The following is a 17,871-nucleotide window of genomic DNA, read 5'->3' as shown; positions in this document are numbered from 1 at the left end:
GCTGCAGTATCTCTCCGAGCAATGCACTGAATTTGTAATTGTATTTGAATGTGAAATGAAAATAAAAATTATATATATATTTTTTTTAAATAACAATAATAATCTCTCCGATTTCTGTACTCAGCTCTTTTGCCGCCAATTGCTATCTATCAGACAATGCGTCTATATGGCAGAGGGAGACTCATTCATAACTAGAGTGCAGGGGCTTGACCGCCGTCCCACCATAGATTTTTATTTATTTTATTTTTATTTCACCTTTATTTAACCAGGTAGGCAAGTTGAGAACAAATTCTCATTTACAATTGCGACCTGGCCAAGATAAAGCAAAGCAGTTCGACACATACAACAACACAGAGTTACACATGGAATAAAACAAACATACAGTCAATAATATAGTAGAAAAATAAGTCTATATACAATGTGAGCAAATGAGGTGAGATAAGGGAGGTAAAGGCAAAAAAGGCCATGGTGGCGAAGTAAATACAATATAGCAAGTAAAACACTGGAATGGTAGATTTGCAGTGGAAGAAAGTGCAAAGTAGAAAAATAAATAATGGGGTGCAAAGGAGCAAAATACATTTAAAAAAAATATTGCATTCCCAGCTGTTTGAAGCTGGTGTACAAATCTGAAAGTAAAAGATGCAAAAACAAAACTTAAAAACAGGAAGTGCACATAGAACAGATCTACCGCTTCCTAGACTTGCTTTCAATGAGAATGACAGATCTATAACTCAAATTTCTATGTGAATTTGGTCAGGTCGCACAAAAAGCTAGGTTTACCGTCATTGGGCTAGGGTTAGGGTCATTGGGCTTGGGTCATTGGGCTAGGGTTAGGGTCATTGGGCTTGGGTCATTGGGCTAGGGTTAGGGCCATTGGGCTAGGATTAGGGGCATTGGGCTAGGGTGGTTGGGCTAGGGTTAGGGTCATTGGGCTAGGGATGTTGGGCTAGGGTTAGGGTGGTTGGGCTAGGGTCATTGAGGCTAGGGTCGTTGGGCTAGGGTTATTGGGATAGGGTTAGGGTCGTTGGGCTAGGGTCGTTGGGCTCAGGTTAGGGTCGTTGGGCTACGGTTAGGGTCATTGGGCTACGGTTAGGGTCATTGGGCTATGGTGAGGGTTGTTGCCTGTCTGTGTCCAGGCTACTGCTGCCTGCCTGCTGCCTGTAGCTGGTGGATGACATTATGGGTCTGACATAATAGCACACAGTGATGGGACTGAATCTGCTTCGCGTGAGGTGGCTGGGAGAGCGAGAAAGACAGAAAGAGAGATGAGAAAGAGGGGAGGGACTGAGATAGAGAGGGAGACAGATGGAGACAAAGAGTGGTTGTGTGTGTGAGAGAGAGAGAGAGAGAGAGAGAGAGAGAGAGAGAGAGAGATAAAGAAAAAGAGAGGGGGGAGTTTGAGAGAGGGAGAGAGTGCGACTAGAGCCAGCGAGAGGGAGCTGGGGCACGTTGGAGTGGACTGGACAGATGCTGGTACCCCCATGGTCCAGGGCCAGGCAAGCAACATGGAGGAGCAGCATCAAGTCCAACACAGCTTCTTCAAGAAGGTGGACGTCCCAGACCATGTCCACTACATCGTGGCCTTCTTCGTGTGTATCATTGGAACACTGGGGGTGACAGGGAACGCATTGGTCATGTTCGCTTTCTGGAGGTTAGTGACTGGCTGAGGGAAAGCATGGGGGATGATTTGCTACAGGTTTACAGTCACTCAGAGAGGAGAATATAATGCTGTGGTCTTTTTTTGGTGTTTCAAATTCAATGAAATATTATTAGGAGCTCTTTCAAAGTTTTCAGGGGGCATTGTTTGTCAACATTGTGCAATATTTACTTAATTCTCTGTTAGAATTGATTTGGCCTCAGTGGTCTTGTTCATTTCTATTGATGTTACCAAGTGAGAGCATGGGAGCCAAATGTGGTCATTTTCAAGGAATGAAAGGGACTGATTGAACATTGCAATATGGAGTATGCAACAGGTAGAGCAAGATAATGGTGCGTGCAGTGTGGTGTGCTGTCTAATGATTTTCCATATGACGCCGAATTTAGAAAATCTATTTGAATTGTACTCCCGGGGACAGGACCTAAATAAAGAAAACTCAGCACGATAAGCTCTGGTTGCTGACTGAATTGCAGTTGTTTGTGCACTCCATTTGCCTGTAGCCACAGCTGCTCTCTGTGCTCCATTTATGGAAGCTTAAAGAGGCAATCTGCAGTTCAAACAATAACAATTCGGCACCACGCCTCTGTTTTGGTAAAAACCTGAGGGATGGGGCTGTGGAAATGTAACCACTCTCAGAGTCATATACAGAGCTATGGATGCAAGAACTGACCATCCATGACATCAAAACTATAGTTTTTTTTACCATGTTTTGAGGATATGCAGTGTTTGTTTAAATTTACATTGACATATACATTGAGGTAAAACAAGCTTATATTTTATATTTTGAGGTACGACAGTTAAACTAAGCTCATGAGGCATTTATAAGTTACATTCTTCAAGAACCAATGGGTGAACTGTATATCATGAATTTAAAGTCCAAAAATGCACAACGTTGACTCACTGAGGAGAGATGAAGTCCAGTTAACAGTTAACAGTTCCTGAAAAAGGAGGAAAGAAGCCTCCCGGGGCATAAACATGACTGTTGCATTTGATTTTGCCGTAAGTTACTTGGATATTTTTAAAATTGCATTGCTGGACTTTAGAGGGAATAGGCTTACATTTTGTTCCCTGCCCAACACATATTTTAAGGGTAAAAAAAACAGCAGGCCTAACCATATTTATGGTTTACACTTTGTCCTGGTCCAAGTTTATTTTTTCTTTATAGAGCAAATTAATATGCTGCATTGCATATCACAGGACTGTTTTTCTTACTGTAAAACATAGTACAGCACCCCTGCTATAAAACAAAATTACAATGTAGCTGGCAACTCTGTTACCAGTATGTTACTGTAAATTTACAGGGACATTTTGTAATGTGTAGTCAACTTGTCATTGTCTTGTATTGCTAGAATTCTAAGTCTTCGGCCTATTCTTATAACTAGACTCATCAATCATTTTCAGACATGATCAATTATTCAAGTTGTCATTAAACACTTACTTATTAGTGTAATTTATTAATTCATTACACTCAGGTGTCAATAGAACCAATTGTTTTGGGACAAAAAAAAAACAGGCTGTCTAGACTGATTTTAGAATTATAGCATCATTAGATATACTAATCAAATCAAAAATCAAATCAAATTTATTTATATAGCCCTTCGTACATCAGCTGAAATCTCAAAGTGCTGTACAGAAACCCAGCCTAAAACCCCAAACAGCAAGCAATGCATGTGAAAGAAGCACGGTGGCTGGGAAAAACTCCCTAGGAAAAACTCCTGAGAAAGGCCAAAAACCTAGGAAGAAACCTAGAGAGGAACCAGGCTATGAGGGGTGGCCAGTCCTCTTCTGGCTGTGCCGGGTGGATATTATAACAGAACATGGTCAAGATGTTAAAATGTTCGTAAATGACCAGCATGGTCAAATAATAATAATCATAGTAATTGTCGAGGGTGCAACAAGCACGTCCGGTGAACAGGTCAGGGTTCCGTAGCCGCAGGCAGAACAGTTGAAACTGGAGCAGCAGCATGGCCAGGTGGACTGGGGACAGCAAGGAGTCATCATGCCAGGTAGTCCTAGGGCTCAGGTCCTCCGAGAGAAAGAAAGAAAGAAAGAAAGAGAGAATTAGAGAGAGCATATTTACATTCACACAGGACACCGGATAAGACAAGAGAATACTCCAGATGTAACAGACTGACCCTAGCCCCCCGACACATAAACTACTGCAGCATAAATACTGGAGGCTGAGACAGGAGGGATCAGAAGACACTGTGGCCCCATCCGATGATACCCCCGGACAGGGCCAAACAGGCAGGATATAACCCCACCCACTTTGCCAAAGCACAGCCCCCACACCACTAGAGGGATATCTACAACCACCAACTTACCGTCCGAAGACAAGGCCGAGTATAGCCCACAAAGATGTCCGCCACGGCACAACCCAAGGGGGGGCGCCAACCCAGACAGGAAGACCACGTCAGTGGCTCAACCTACTCAAGTGACGCACCCCTCCCATGGACGGCATGGAAGAACACCAGTAAGTCAGTGACTCAGCCCCTGTAAAAGGGTTAGAGGCAGAGAATCCCAGTGGGAAGAGGGGAACCGACAAGGCAGAGACAGCAAGGGCGGTTCGTTGCTCCAGCCTTTCCGTTCACCTTCACACTCCTGGGCCAGACTATACTTAATCATAGGACCTACTGAAGAGATAAGTCTTCAGTAAAGACTTAAAGGTTGAGACTGAGTCTGCGTCTCTCACATGGGTAGGCAGACCATTCCATAAAAATGGAGCTCTATAGGAGAAAGCCCTACCTCCAGCCGTTTGCTTAGAAATTCTAGGGACAATTAGGAGGCCTGCGTCTTGTGACCGTAGCGTACGTGTAGGTATGTACGGCAGGACCAAATCGGAAAGATAGGTAGGAGCAAGCCCATGTAATGCTTTGTAGGTTAGCAGTAAAACCTTGAAATCAGCCCTTGCCTTAACAGGAAGCCAGTGTAGGGAAGCTAGCACTGGAGTAATATGATCAAATTTTTTGGTTCTAGTCAGGATTCTAGCAGCCGTATTTAGCACTAACTGAAGTTTGTTTAGTGCTTTATCCGGGTAGCCGGAAAGTAGAGCATTGCAGTAGTCGAGCCTAGAAGTAACAAAAGCATGGATTAATTTTTCTGCGTCATTTTTGGACAGAAAGTTTCTGATTTTTGCAATGTTACGTAGATGGAAAAAAGCTGTCCTTGAAGCAGTCTTGATATGTTCTTCAAAAGAGAGATCAGGGTCCAGAGTAACGCCGAGGTCCTTCACAGTTTTATTTGAGACGACTGTACAACCATCCAGATTAATTGTCAGATTCAACAGAAGATCTCTTTGTTTCTTGGGACCTAGGACAAGCATCTCTGTTTTGTCCGAGTTTAAAAGTAGAAAATTTGCAGCCATCCACTTCCTTATGTCTGAAACACAGGCTTCTAGCGAGAGCAATTTTGGGGCTTCACCATGTTTCATTGAAATGTACAGCTGTGTGTCGTCCGCATAGCAGTGAAATTTAACATTATGTTTTCGAATGACATCCCCAAGAGGTAAAATATATAGTGAAAACAATAGTGGTCCTAGAACGGAACCTTGAGGAACACCGAAATTTACAATTGATTTGTCAGAGGACGAACCATTCACAGAGACAAACTGATATCTTTCCGACAGATAAGATCTAAACCAGGCCAGAACTTGTCCATGTAGACCAATTTGGGTTTCCAATCTCTCCAAAAGAATGTGGTGATCGATGGTATCAAAAGCGGCACTAAGATCTAGGAGCATGAGGACAGATGCAGAGCCTCGGTCTGACGTCATTAAAAGGTCATTTACCACCTTCACAAGTGCAGTCTCAGTGCTATGATGGGGTCTAAAACCAGACTGAAGCGTTTCGTATACATTGTTTGTCTTCAGGAAGGCAGTGAGTTGCTGCGCAACAACTTTTTCTAAAATTTTTGAGAGGAATGGAAGATTCGATATAGGCCGATAGTTTTTTATAATTTCTGGGTCAAGATTCGGCTTTTTCAAGAGAGGCTTTATTACTGCCACTTTTAGTGAGCTTGGTACACATCCGGTGGATAGAGAGCCGTTTATTATGTTCAACATAGGAGGGCCAAGCACAGGAAGCAGCTCTTTCAGTAGTTTAGTTGGAATAGGGTCCAGTATGCAGCTTGAGGGTTTGGAGGCCATGATTATTTTCATCATTGTGTCAAGAGATATAGTACTAAAACACTTTAGTATCTCCCTTGAGCCAAGGTCCTGGCAGAGTTGTGCAGACTCTGGACAATGAAGCCCTGGAGGAATACCCAGATTTAAAGAGGAGTCCGTAATTTGCTTTCTAATGATCATGATCTTTTCCTCAAAAAAGTTCATAAATTTATTACTGCTGAAGTGAAAGCCATCCTCCATTTGCGAATGCTGCTTTTTAGTTAGCTTTGCGACAGTGTCAAAAAGAAATTTTGGATTGTTCTTATTTTCCTCAATTAAGTTGGAAAAATAGGATGATCGTGCAGCAGTGAGGGCTCTTCGATACTGCACGGTACTGTCTTTCCAAGCTAGTCGGAAGACTTCCAGTTTAGTGTGGCGCCATTTCCGTTCCAATTTTCTGGAAGCTTGCTTCAGAGCTCGTGTATTTTCTGTATACCAGGGAGCTAGTTTCTTATGACAGATGTTTTTAATTTTTAGGGGTGCAACTGCATCTAGGGTATTGCGCAAGGTTGAATTGAGTTCCTCGGTTAGGTGGTTAACTGATTCTTGTCCTCTGACGTCCTTGGGTAGGCAGAGGGAGTCTGGAAGGGCATCAAGGAATCTTTGGGTTGTCTGAGAATTTATAGCACGACTTTTAATCTTCCTTGGTTGGGGTCTGAGCAGATTATTTGTCGCAATTGTAAACGCAATAAAATGGTGGTCCGATAATCCAGGATTATGAGGAAAAACATTAAGATCCACAACATTTATTCCATGGGACAAAACTAGGTCCAGAGTATGACTGTGGCAGTGAGTAGGTCCAGAGACATGTTGGACAAAACCCACTGAGTCGATGATGGCTCCGAAAGCCTTTTGGAGTGGGTCTGTGGACTTTTCCATGTGAATGTTAAAGTCACCAAAAATTAGAATATTATCTGCTATGACTACAAGATCCGATAGGAATTCAGGGAACTCAGTAAGGAACACTGCATATGGCCCAGGAGGCCTGTAAACAGTAGCTATAAAAAGTGATTGAGTAGGCTGCATAGATTTCATGACTAGAAGCTCAAAAGACGAAAACGTCATTGTTTTTTTTTTTGTAAATTGAAATTTGCTATCGTAAATGTTAGCAACACCTCCGCCTTTGCCGGATGCACGGGGGGTTTGGTCACTAGTGTAACCAGGGGGTGAGGCCTCATTTAACACAGTAAATTCATCAGGCTTAAGCCATGTTTCAGTCAGGCCAATCACATCAAGATTATGATCAGTGATTAGTTCATTGACTATAACTGCCTTGGAAGTGAGGGATCTAACATTAAGTAACCCAATTTTGAGATGTGAAGTATCACAATCTCTTTCAATAATGGCAGGAATGGAGGAGGTCTTTATACTAGTAAGATTACTGAAGCGAACACCGCCATTTTTAATTTTGCCCAACCAAGATCGAGGCACAGACACGGTCTCAATGGGGAAAGCTGAGCTGACTACGCTAACTGTGCTCGTGGCAGACTCCACTAAGCTGGCAGGCTGGCTAACAGCCTGTTGCCTGGCCTGCACCCTATTTCATTGTGGAGCTAGAGGAGTTAGAGCCCTGTCTATGTTCGTAGATAAGATGAGAGCACCCCTCCAGCTAGGATGGAGTCCGTCACTCCTCAGCAGGCCAGGCTTGGTCCTGTTTGTGGGTGAATCCCAGAAAGAGGGCCAGTTATCTACAAATTCTATCTTTTGGGAGGGGCAGAAAACAGTTTTCATCCAGCGATTGAGTTGTGAGACTCTGCTGTAGAGCTCATCACTCCCCCTAACTGGGAGGGGGCCAGAGACAATTACTCGATGCCGACACATCTTTCTAGCTGATTTACACGCTGAAGCTATATTGCGCTTGGTGACCTCTGACTGTTTCATCCTAACATCGTTGGTGCCGACGTGGATAACAATATCTCTATACTCTCTACACTCGCCAGTTTTAGCTTTAGCCAGCACCGTCTTTAGATTAGCCTTAACGTCGGTAGCCCTGCCCCCTGGTAAACAGTGTATGATCGCTGGATGATTAGTTTTAAGTCTAATACTGCGGGTAATGGAGTCGCCAATGACTAGGGTTTTCAATTTGTCAGAGCTAATGGTGGGAGCCGTCGGCGTCTCAGACCCCACAACGGGAGGGGCAGAGACCAGAGAAGTCTCGGCCTCCGACTCCGACTCGCTTAACGGGGAGAACCGGTTGAAAGTTTCTGTCGGCTGAATAAGCGACACCGGTTGAGCATTCCTACAGCGTTTCCCTCCAGAAGCCATGAGAAAGTTGTCCGGCTGCGGGGACCGTGCGAGGGGGTTTATACTAACGTTACTATCTGTACTTGCTGGTGGCACAGACGCTGTTTCATCCTTTCCTACACTGAAATGACCCTTGCCTAACGATTGCGTCTGAAGCTGGGCTTGCAGCACAGCTATCCTTGCCGTAAGGCGATCGTTCTCCTGTATATTATGAGTACAACGACTGCAATTAGAAGGCATCATGTTAATGTTACTTAGCTTCGGCTGTTTGAAGTCCTGACGAACCATGTCCAGATAAAACCTCCGGGGTAGGAAAGTTGAATGAAAAAAAAAGTTGAGTGAGGGAAAAAGTAAAAATATACGGTAATGAAAAAGTAAAAACCGTCAGGTAGCAAAGTAAAAACGGCAACAAAAACGCACAACAGCGTAAACAAGTCTGCAAGTTGTGACCGGAAACAGGAAACAGGAAACAGGAAAAATTACGTCGTTCACATATACTATGTGTACATATAACTAGGAATAAAGTCACAGATAGTAAACAGTAGCAGCAGCATATGTGATGAGTCAAAAAAGGTCTTTCTCTGACACCGCCTGGTGTAGAGGTCCTGGATGGCAGATAGATTGGCCCCAGTGATGTACTGGGCCGTACGCACTACCCTCTGTAGTGCCTTGCGGTCGGAAGCCAAGCAGTTGCCATACCAAGCAGTGATGCAGCCAGTCAAGATTCACTCAATGGTGCAGCTGTAGAACTTTTAGAGGATCTGAAGGCCCATGCCATATCTTTTCAGCCTCCTGTGTTGGTGTGTTTGGACCATGATAGGTCCTTAAGGATGTGGCCACTGAGAAACCTGAAGCTCTCGACCCGCTCCCCTACAGCCTCATTGATGTGAATGGGGGCGTGCTCGGCCCTCCGTTTCCTGTAGTCCACAATCAACTCCTTTGTCTTGCTGACATTGAGGCAAAGGTTGTTGTCCTGGCACCACACTGCCAGGTCTCAGACTTCCTACATATAGGCTGTCTCATCGTAGTCGGTGATCAGGCTACCACTGTCGGGCAGAGTGGAGTGCAATAGAGATTGTGTCTGTTGGGGCAGTATGTGAATTGAAGTGTGTCTAGGGTGTCTGGGATGATGGTCTTGATATGAGCCATGACCAGCCTTTCAAAGTATTTCATGGCTACAGATGTGAGTACTACGGGGCAAGAATCATTTAGACAGGTTACCATGGTGTTCTCGGGCACAGGGACTATGGTTGTCTGCCTGAAACATGTAGGTATTACAGACTGGGTCAGGGAGAGGTTGAAAATGTCAGTGAAGACACTTGCTAGCTGGTCAAGGCATGCTCTGAGTATGCGTCCTGGTAATTCATCTGGCCCTGCGGCCTTGTGAATGTCAACCTGTTTAAAGGTCTTACATTAGCTACGGAGAGCATGATCACACAGTCATCTGGAACAGCTGGTGCTCTCACCCATGGTTCAGTTTTGCTTCCTCGAATCGAGCATAGAATACATTTTGTTTGTCTGGTACAGTAGGCTCGCGTCCCTGGGCAGCTTGTGGCTGTGTTTCCCATTATAATCTGTGCATCAGAGCTTGTGTAGTAAGATTTGATCTTAGTCCTGTATTGATGCTTTGCCTGTTTGATGGTTCGTCAAGAAGGCGTAGTAGGATTTTTTATAAGTGTCCGGATTTGTGTCCCGATCCTTAGAAGTGGCAGCTCTAGCCTTTAGCTCAATGCGGATATTGACTGTAATCCATGGCTTCTGGTTGGGATATGTATGTACGATCACTGTAGGGATTACATCGTTGATGCACTTATTGATGAAGCCAGTGACTGATGTGGTAAACTCCTCAATACCATCGGATGAGTCCTAAAACATATTCCAGTCTGTACTAGCGAAAGTCCTGTAGCTTAGCATCCACTTCACTGGACCACTTCCCTATTGAGTGTGTCACTGGTACTTCCTGTCTGAGTTTTTGCTTGTAAGCAGGAATCAGGAGGATAGAGTTTTGGTCAGATTTGCCAAATGGAGGGTGACGGAGAGCTTTGTATGTGTCTCTGTGTGTGGAGTAAATTGGAGTTTTTTCACTTCTAGTTATACAGGTGACATGCTGGTAGAAATAAGGTTAAACGGATTTCAGTTTTCCTGCATTAAAATCACCGGCCACTAGGATCGCCGCCTCTGGATGAGCATTTTCTTGTTTGCTTATGGCCCTATACAGCTCGTTGAGTGCCATCATCGGTTTGTGATGACAGTTCCGAAAAATATACTATAGATGAAAACTCTCTTGGTAAATAGTATGGTCTACTGCTTATCATGAGGTATTCTAACTCAGGCGAGTAGAACCTCGAGACTTAATGTTAGAGATTGTGCACTAGCTGTTGATAAAAGAGACATGTATCACCCCCATTGAACTTACCCGACGCTGCCGTTCTGTCCTGCCGATGCATAGAAAAAAACAGCTTCAGTCCTTGCTCAGCCAAGTTTCAGAGAAACATAGGATATTGCAGTTCTTCAGGTCCTGTTGATAGGATAGTCTCGAATGGAGCTCGTCCAGTTTATTCTCCAGTGACTGTACGTTCGCCAATAGAACAGAGGGTAGAGGTGGATTATTTACTCGTCGCTGTAGTTTAATCAACCCGCACGTCAGCTTTTATGTCACAGTCTCTTTCTCTTCCGAGTGTTGGGGATCAGGGCCTGGTCCGGAGGGAGCAGTATGTCCTGTGCTGACGCCTCGTTGAAGTAGAAATCTTCGTCCAAATTGAGGTTAGTGATCACTGTTCTGATGTCCAGAAGCTCTTTTTGGTCAAAGGAAACGATTGCGGAAACATTATGTACAAAAAAAAGTTACGGGCAGTGCAAAAAAATACACAAAATAGCAGAAGTGGTCAGAAGCCCATAAAACATCCCCTATACATTTCAGGCCTGGGTTCAAATACATGTGTAGGTTTATGTATAACATGATGTATTTATGTTTATGTCTAACAGTATGTATGAATGTTTATGTATAACAGTATGTATTTATGTTTATGTCTAACAGTATGTGTGTAGGTTTATGTATAACATGATGTATTTATGTTTATGTCTAACAGTATGTATGAATGTTTATGCATAACAGTATGTATTTATGTTCATGTATAACTGTATGTATTAGTACTTGAAGTAGTTGTAAATACATTCCAACATTTAACTACTAGTATTTTAAAACAAACGTTGTCTAAATACTTACTTAAATACAGTAAATAGTAGTTAAACCCAGGTCTGGTAGCCATTGCTACTATTGCCTGTTATAAGCAGTGGGGTAAAGTATAACAAATGTAAAAAGTAAAAATACTTTCAAGTGCTGTTTAAGTAGTTTTTTGGAGTAGCTGTACTTTACTTAACTAAAGCCCCATATACTACCCACCACTGCGACCTGTATACTCTCGTTGGCTGGCCCTCGCTTCATATTCATCGCCATGTTCAAACCAAATCACTGAAGCTGGAGACTCATATCTCCCTCACTAACTTTAATTTATTTCTTTTTTGCTTTTTTGCACCCAGTATCTCTACTTGCACATTCATCTTCTGCACATCTATCACTCCAGTGTTTAATTGCTAAATTGTAATTATTTCGCCACTACGGCCTATTTATTGCCTTACCTCCCTAATCTCACCTCATTTGCACACACTGTATATAGATTTTTTTCCCTATTATGTTATTGACTGTACGTTTGTTTATTCCATGTGTTGTTGTTTGTGTCGCACTGCTTTGCTTTATCTTGGCCAGGTCGCAGTTGTAAATGAGAACTTGTTCTCAACTGGCCTACCTGGTTAAATAAAGGTGAAATAAAAAAACAAAAAAAATACTCAACTACATTCCTAATGAAAATAATGTACTTTTTACTACATACATTTTCCCTGACACCCAAAAGTACTCATTACATTTTGAATGCTTAGCAGGACAGAAAAATGGTACAATGCACACACTTATCAAGAGAACATCCCTACTGCTTCTGATCTGGCGGACTCACTAAACACAAATGCTTAATTTGTAAAATATGGAGTGTGTCCCTGGCTATCTGTAAAGTTTTCAAATCATGAAAATCGTGCTGTTTGGTTTGCTTAATATAAGGAATTTGAAATTATTTATACTTTTACTTTTGATAGTTAAATATATTTTAGCAATAACATTTAATTTTCAAACTTAAGTAGATTTAAAACCAAATACTTTTAGACTTTTACTCAAGTAGTATTTTACTGGGTGACTTTCACTTTTACTTGAGTCATTAGCTATTAAAGTATATTTACTTTTACTCAGGTATGAAAATTGGGTACTTTTTCCACCCCTGGATATAAGGAGAAAGGGCCGTACATGTTAGTACATTTGGTCAAGAAAAGTTGATCATGCATGATAAGATTATGCTCTGATCCAGAAAGAGTATTGCCGCCCTACTCTTCCCCTGGTCTTGTCAATTATTTTATTGAAGTTAATTGATTTCTGAAATTAGGTCAGGTCCCAAGGTAGAAGGTATTACCGAAAGCTTTTATATTTCAGCTCTCCTCCAGATTAAATGGCCTCTTCGAACAATTGTTCCATACATGGTGCTGCATGCATTTATTAAGTCAGAACACAGTCACGTACGTATATATTGCTGTTTATTATCCATGTACAGCCACTTTACCCCTACCTACATGTACAAATTACCTCGACGAACCTGTACCCCCGCACACTGACTCGGTACCGGTAACCCTTGTATATAGCCTCGTTATTGTTATGTTATTGTATTACCTTTTATAATTGTTTTACTTTAGTTTATTTGGTAAATATTTTCTTAACTCTTTCTTGAACTGCACTGTTGGTTAAGGGCTTGTAAGTAAGCATTTCACGGTAAGGTTTACACGTTGTATTCGGCGCATGTGACAAATAAAGTTTGATTCGATGCACTCTATAAAAGATAGGGAGCAGTCTGCGGGTAGGAGTGGTGACATTTTACTGTGGATGAGGATCGATGACAGACTGTTTTCATGTGTTGTGTACCTCCATTCAAGTTGATTTGCCAAATTTCCATAGAGTTTGGTGTCATATTGGCTTAGATATCATGGTAGGGCGATTTGAATTTAACAGTGAGCTTCAACCAACAGCTATTGTCGCGCCTATAATACATATTTATAAATTGATACAATTTTAAAATTATATATATAATAAAAATGTCCTTGGATAATTAATCAGAGAGTAGGGGATGTAGTAAGGGATGGGGTGATCATGTGAAAAGATTTTAGTCACCTCGAGCTCAACAAGTGCTTGTTGAATGGATGTCCAAATGAAGGCCCTCGCATCGTGCTACATCCTGACACAACAACAATAACAACAATGTTTTTGAATGATCCCAGCCACACATGAGGAGCCATTGTATTGAATAGGGCCGTTATATGGATCTCTGATTTAATGCAGTCCCAGCCTCTCGTCATGCACCTTCCGTCTTTTACCGAGAACAACATATCCGATTTTTTATCAGATAAAGTGACCATTGGAGTAAAAAAATGACGAATTGACTAAATTTGACGTGCACAATTCCTTCCACTAAGAACCAACGATGTGCTTCCTTTTTGCAGAATTTGACAATGCTAACATCTCTTTTCAACCGAATCTCAGAGTTCTGTCACACCGGGCCAGCAACACGGTCGCTCAGCAACTCGACAACACCATCCAGGCAGCAGCCAGCCATGATAGGAAGTGGTTCAGGACAAACCTAGGCTACTATAGATGGCTATATTTTGGTTCTCAAGCTGAGATTAATCAATAAATGCATACAGATAATTGTCCAACTTGAAAAATGGGTCAGTTGTTGTTAGTGAGCTGAATATGGTTTTGTTTTGATTGGCCAACGTTAGGTACGCAGCTAGCCAGCAGCTGTAATGTTAGCCAACTAGCTAACGTAATGTTACACCACACATATTGGTATTTTATTAGGATTCCCATTAGCTGTTGCAGAAGCAGCAGCTACTCTTCCTGGGTTCCACACAGAACATGAAACATGACATAATACAGAACATCAATAGACAAGAACAGCTCAAGGACAGAACTGCGTACATTTGATAGATAGAATACGTTACCAGTCAGATCAGAGCTAATGTTGGCTAGCTAGCTATATTTTATATATAAACTCAGCAAAAAAAGAAACGTCCTCTCACTGTCAACTGCGTTTATTTTGTGTAAATATTTGTATGAACATATTCAACCTAGCAAGATTCAACAACTGAGACATAAACTGAGCAAGTTCCACAGACGTGCGACTAACAGAAATTGAATAATATGTCCCTGAACAAAAGGGGGTCAAAATCAAAAGTAACAGTCAGCATCTGGTGTGGCCACCAGCTGCATTAAGTACTGCAGTGCATTTCCTCTTCATGGACTGCACCAGATTTGCCAGTTCTTGCTGTGAGATGTTACCGCACTCTTCCACCAAGGCACTTGCAAGTTCCCAGACATTTCTGGGGGGAATGGCCCTAGCCCTCACCCTCCGATCCAACAGGTCCCAGACATGCTCAATGGGATTGAGATCCAGGCTCTTCGCTGGCCATGGCAGAACACTGACATTCCTGTCTTGCAGGAAATCACGCACAGAACGAGCAGTATGGCTGGTGACATTGTCATGCTGGAGGATCATGTCAGGATGAGCCTGCAGGAAGGGTACCACATGAGGGAGAAGGATGTCTTCCCTGTAATGCACAGCGTTGAGATTGCCTGCAATGACAACAAGCTCAGTCCGATGATGCTGTGACACACCGCCCCAGACCATGACGGACCCTCCACCTCCAAATCGATCCCGCTCCAGAGTACAGGCCTCGGTGTAACGTTCATTCCTTCGACGATAAACGCAAATCTGACCATGACCCCTGGTGAGACAAAACCGTGACTCGTCAGTGAAGAGCACTTTTTGCCAGTCCTGTCTGGTCCAGCGACGTTGGGTTTGTGCCCATAGGCAACGTTGTTGCCGGTGATGTCTGGTGAGGACCTGCCTTACAACAGGCCTACAAGCCCTCAGTCCAGCCTCTCTCAGACTGTTGCGGACAGTGTGAGCACTGATGGAGGGATTGTGCGTTCCTGGTGTAACGCGGGCAGTTGTTGTTGCCATCCTGTACCTGTCCCGCAGGTGTGATGTTTGGATGTACCGATCCTGTGCAGGTGTTGTTACACGTGGTCTGCCACTGCGAGGATGATCGATCAATCAATCAATCAAATGTATTTATTTATAAAGTCCTTCTTACATCAGCTGATGTCACAATGTGCTGTACAATGCAGAAGCACGGTGGCTAGGAAAAACTCCCTAGAAAGGCCAGAACCTAGGAAGAAACCTAGAGAGGAACCAGGCTATTATGGGTGGCCAGTCCTCTTCTGGCTGTGCCGGGTGGAGATTATAACAGAACATGGCCAAGATGTTCAAATGTTCATAGATGACCAGCAGGGTCAAATAATAATAATCACAGTGGTTGTCGAGGTTGCAACATGTCAGCACCTCAGTAGTAAATGTCAGTTGGCTTTTCATAGTCGATCATTCAGAGTATCTCTACCACTCCTGCTGTCTCTAGAGAGTTGAAAACAGCAGGTCTGGGACAGGTAGCACGTCCGGTGAACAGGTCAGGGTTCAATCAGCTGTCCGTCCTGTCTCCCTGTAGCGTTGTCTTAGGCGTCTCACAGTACGGACATTGCAATTTATTGCCCTGGCCACATCTGCAGTCCTCATGCCTCCTTGCAGCATGCCTAAGGCACGTTCACGCAGAGGAGAAGGGACCCTGGGCATCTTTATTTTGGTGTTTTTCAGAGTCAGTAGAAAGGCCTCTTTAGTGTCCTAAGTTTTCATAACTGTGACCTTAATTGCCTACCGTATGTAAGCTGTTAGTGTCTTAACAACTGTTCCACAGGTGCATGTTCATTTATTGTTTATGGTTCATTGAACAAGCATGGGAAACATTGTGTAAACACTCTACAATGAAGATTTGTGAAGTTATTTGGATTTTTACTAATTATCTTTGAAAGACAGGGTCCTGAAAAAGGGACATTCCTTTTTTTGCTGAGTTTATATAGCTAACCAACAAGTGAGGAAAGTGAGCTAACTATATTTTGACAAGGAAGATTTTTTTTTATATAAGGCTGAAGTTATCTGTGTAAACAAACAAGTAAGCTAGTGAACGTCCTTGCCTGCTATATCCATTTATCTAGTCAACTAGTTAGCCAGTAATAACTCAATGTTGACAATAACTTAGCTACTGTAGCTACATCTCACATTATTCCACAAAGCATAGCTAGCTAGCTAAGTAAAGTTCACAGTCAGTACCAAACTTTGTCTGACAATAACTTATATCCCTTGAAAAATAAAAAAAAAGATCTTCACACTCTAGGAGCTCAGAGGCAATAATTTAATAACCTAATAACTAATGTTTCAACAGACAAGCTGTCTTCATCAGGGTATAATGACAAACACTGCGGGTCACTAGTTTATATAGTTTCAAAGGACACATACCGGTGTCTGTAATCATGCCACAGCCATTACACTTGTAGTTTCCATCCATTAGAGGCGCATAGATGTTGTGTGGGAGTATTTTGGGGTGGTAAATCAGAGTACCAATTGATCTCAGAGGTTTCTGCCTCGCGAGAATGCGACCAAGGGAGGGTCCGAAAACGCATGGCACATACTGTCATCGGATCTTAGAATGTGCCAATGTTTGTGAACGATTCCCTTAATTTGTTCAAAGCACTTTGAATAGCGGGTAGTTAGAACGCAATAATGCTTCTTTTTGCGAGACTGTCCTTGAAAGACATCATGTCTCAATTTGTTTTGGATTTTCTCAAATGCAGTATTAATCTGACCATTTTTGTACCCCCTCTACTTGAATTTTCTTTGCGTCTCAGACATAGTTCTGTCGAAATCGGAATCGTTTTTTTGCAAATTCTTTTGATTCGACAGAATTGGCTATAGGGCAAACTGTTTTTCAAGGGAAGTGTGTGACAGCTATCAGCCCTCAACAAACTGTTACAATCAGTAGATTTCCTGTAAAGATCAGTGTATAGAACATTATCCTAACACAAGATCATAAATCAAGGAAACTGATTTGACGTGTATCAGATTGCATAGTAAATCTCAGGTGCTCAGAACAAGAGTTAAGAAAAGCATGGAATGCTTGGAGCTGTTTTGCATCACCCCTCCATAGAACAAAAATATAATCAATGTACCAACTCCAACTAATAACGTTAGGCAAGAAAATATTTTTGAGAGGTTGGAGAATGGCCTGTTTCTCCATGTAACCCACATACAAATGAGCATAGCTAGGAGCCATGGGGGTTCCCATAGCAGTACCCTCTGTCTGAATAAAGAAATAATTTAGAAACATTAAGTAGTTGTGTGTGAGTACTATTTCAGCCAATGTTATAATGCATGCACTGGAAGGTAGTTCATTAGGGTCACGTTGCAGAAGAAAATGTTCCATGACTTCAATACCGCCCTCATGTGGAATCCGTGTGTATAACGACTCAACAATAACTTATATCCCACCTTCTTCCACAAAGCATAGCTAGCTAGCTACCTAGCTAAGTAAAGTTAATAGTCAACACCAAACTTTGGGAAACTGTCATGCTGCTAATTTATAGTACATCATGCAATGGACACTGTTACAGTTGGCCTTTGATGTTATTCGAAGGCAGCTTTTCCAATTGAAACTTGTGCTTTAATGAAAGGAAAACAAAGTATATGGTTTTCTATTCCCTGAAAGTAAACCGATGGAGTCACTTGCAGATTTTAACTATAACAGGCCTATAAAATGATAGGGTCAC

The 17,871-nt window shown here is 42.5% G+C and overlaps 1 protein-coding gene across 1 annotated transcript in view; it reads left to right on the top strand.

Annotated features, from left to right (window-relative positions):
• Window positions 1-1,431: 1,431 nt before the first annotated feature.
• Window positions 1,432-17,871, top strand: part of opn4xb (opsin 4xb) — a 35,224-nt gene continuing 18,784 nt past the window's right edge. Inside the window, exon 1 of the mRNA XM_029717986.1 lies at window positions 1,432-1,651. Coding sequence (XP_029573846.1) covers window positions 1,482-1,651 — 170 coding nt within the window. The 5' untranslated portion in view covers window positions 1,432-1,481. The remainder of the gene's footprint in view (window positions 1,652-17,871) is intronic.

Source organism: Salmo trutta, chromosome 27, assembly GCF_901001165.1.
Source record: "Salmo trutta chromosome 27, fSalTru1.1, whole genome shotgun sequence".
NCBI classification, from domain to species: Eukaryota; Metazoa; Chordata; class Actinopteri; order Salmoniformes; family Salmonidae; genus Salmo; species Salmo trutta.
Note: the sequence above shows the minus strand (reverse complement) of the source record. Positions and strands in the feature narration are given on the sequence as shown.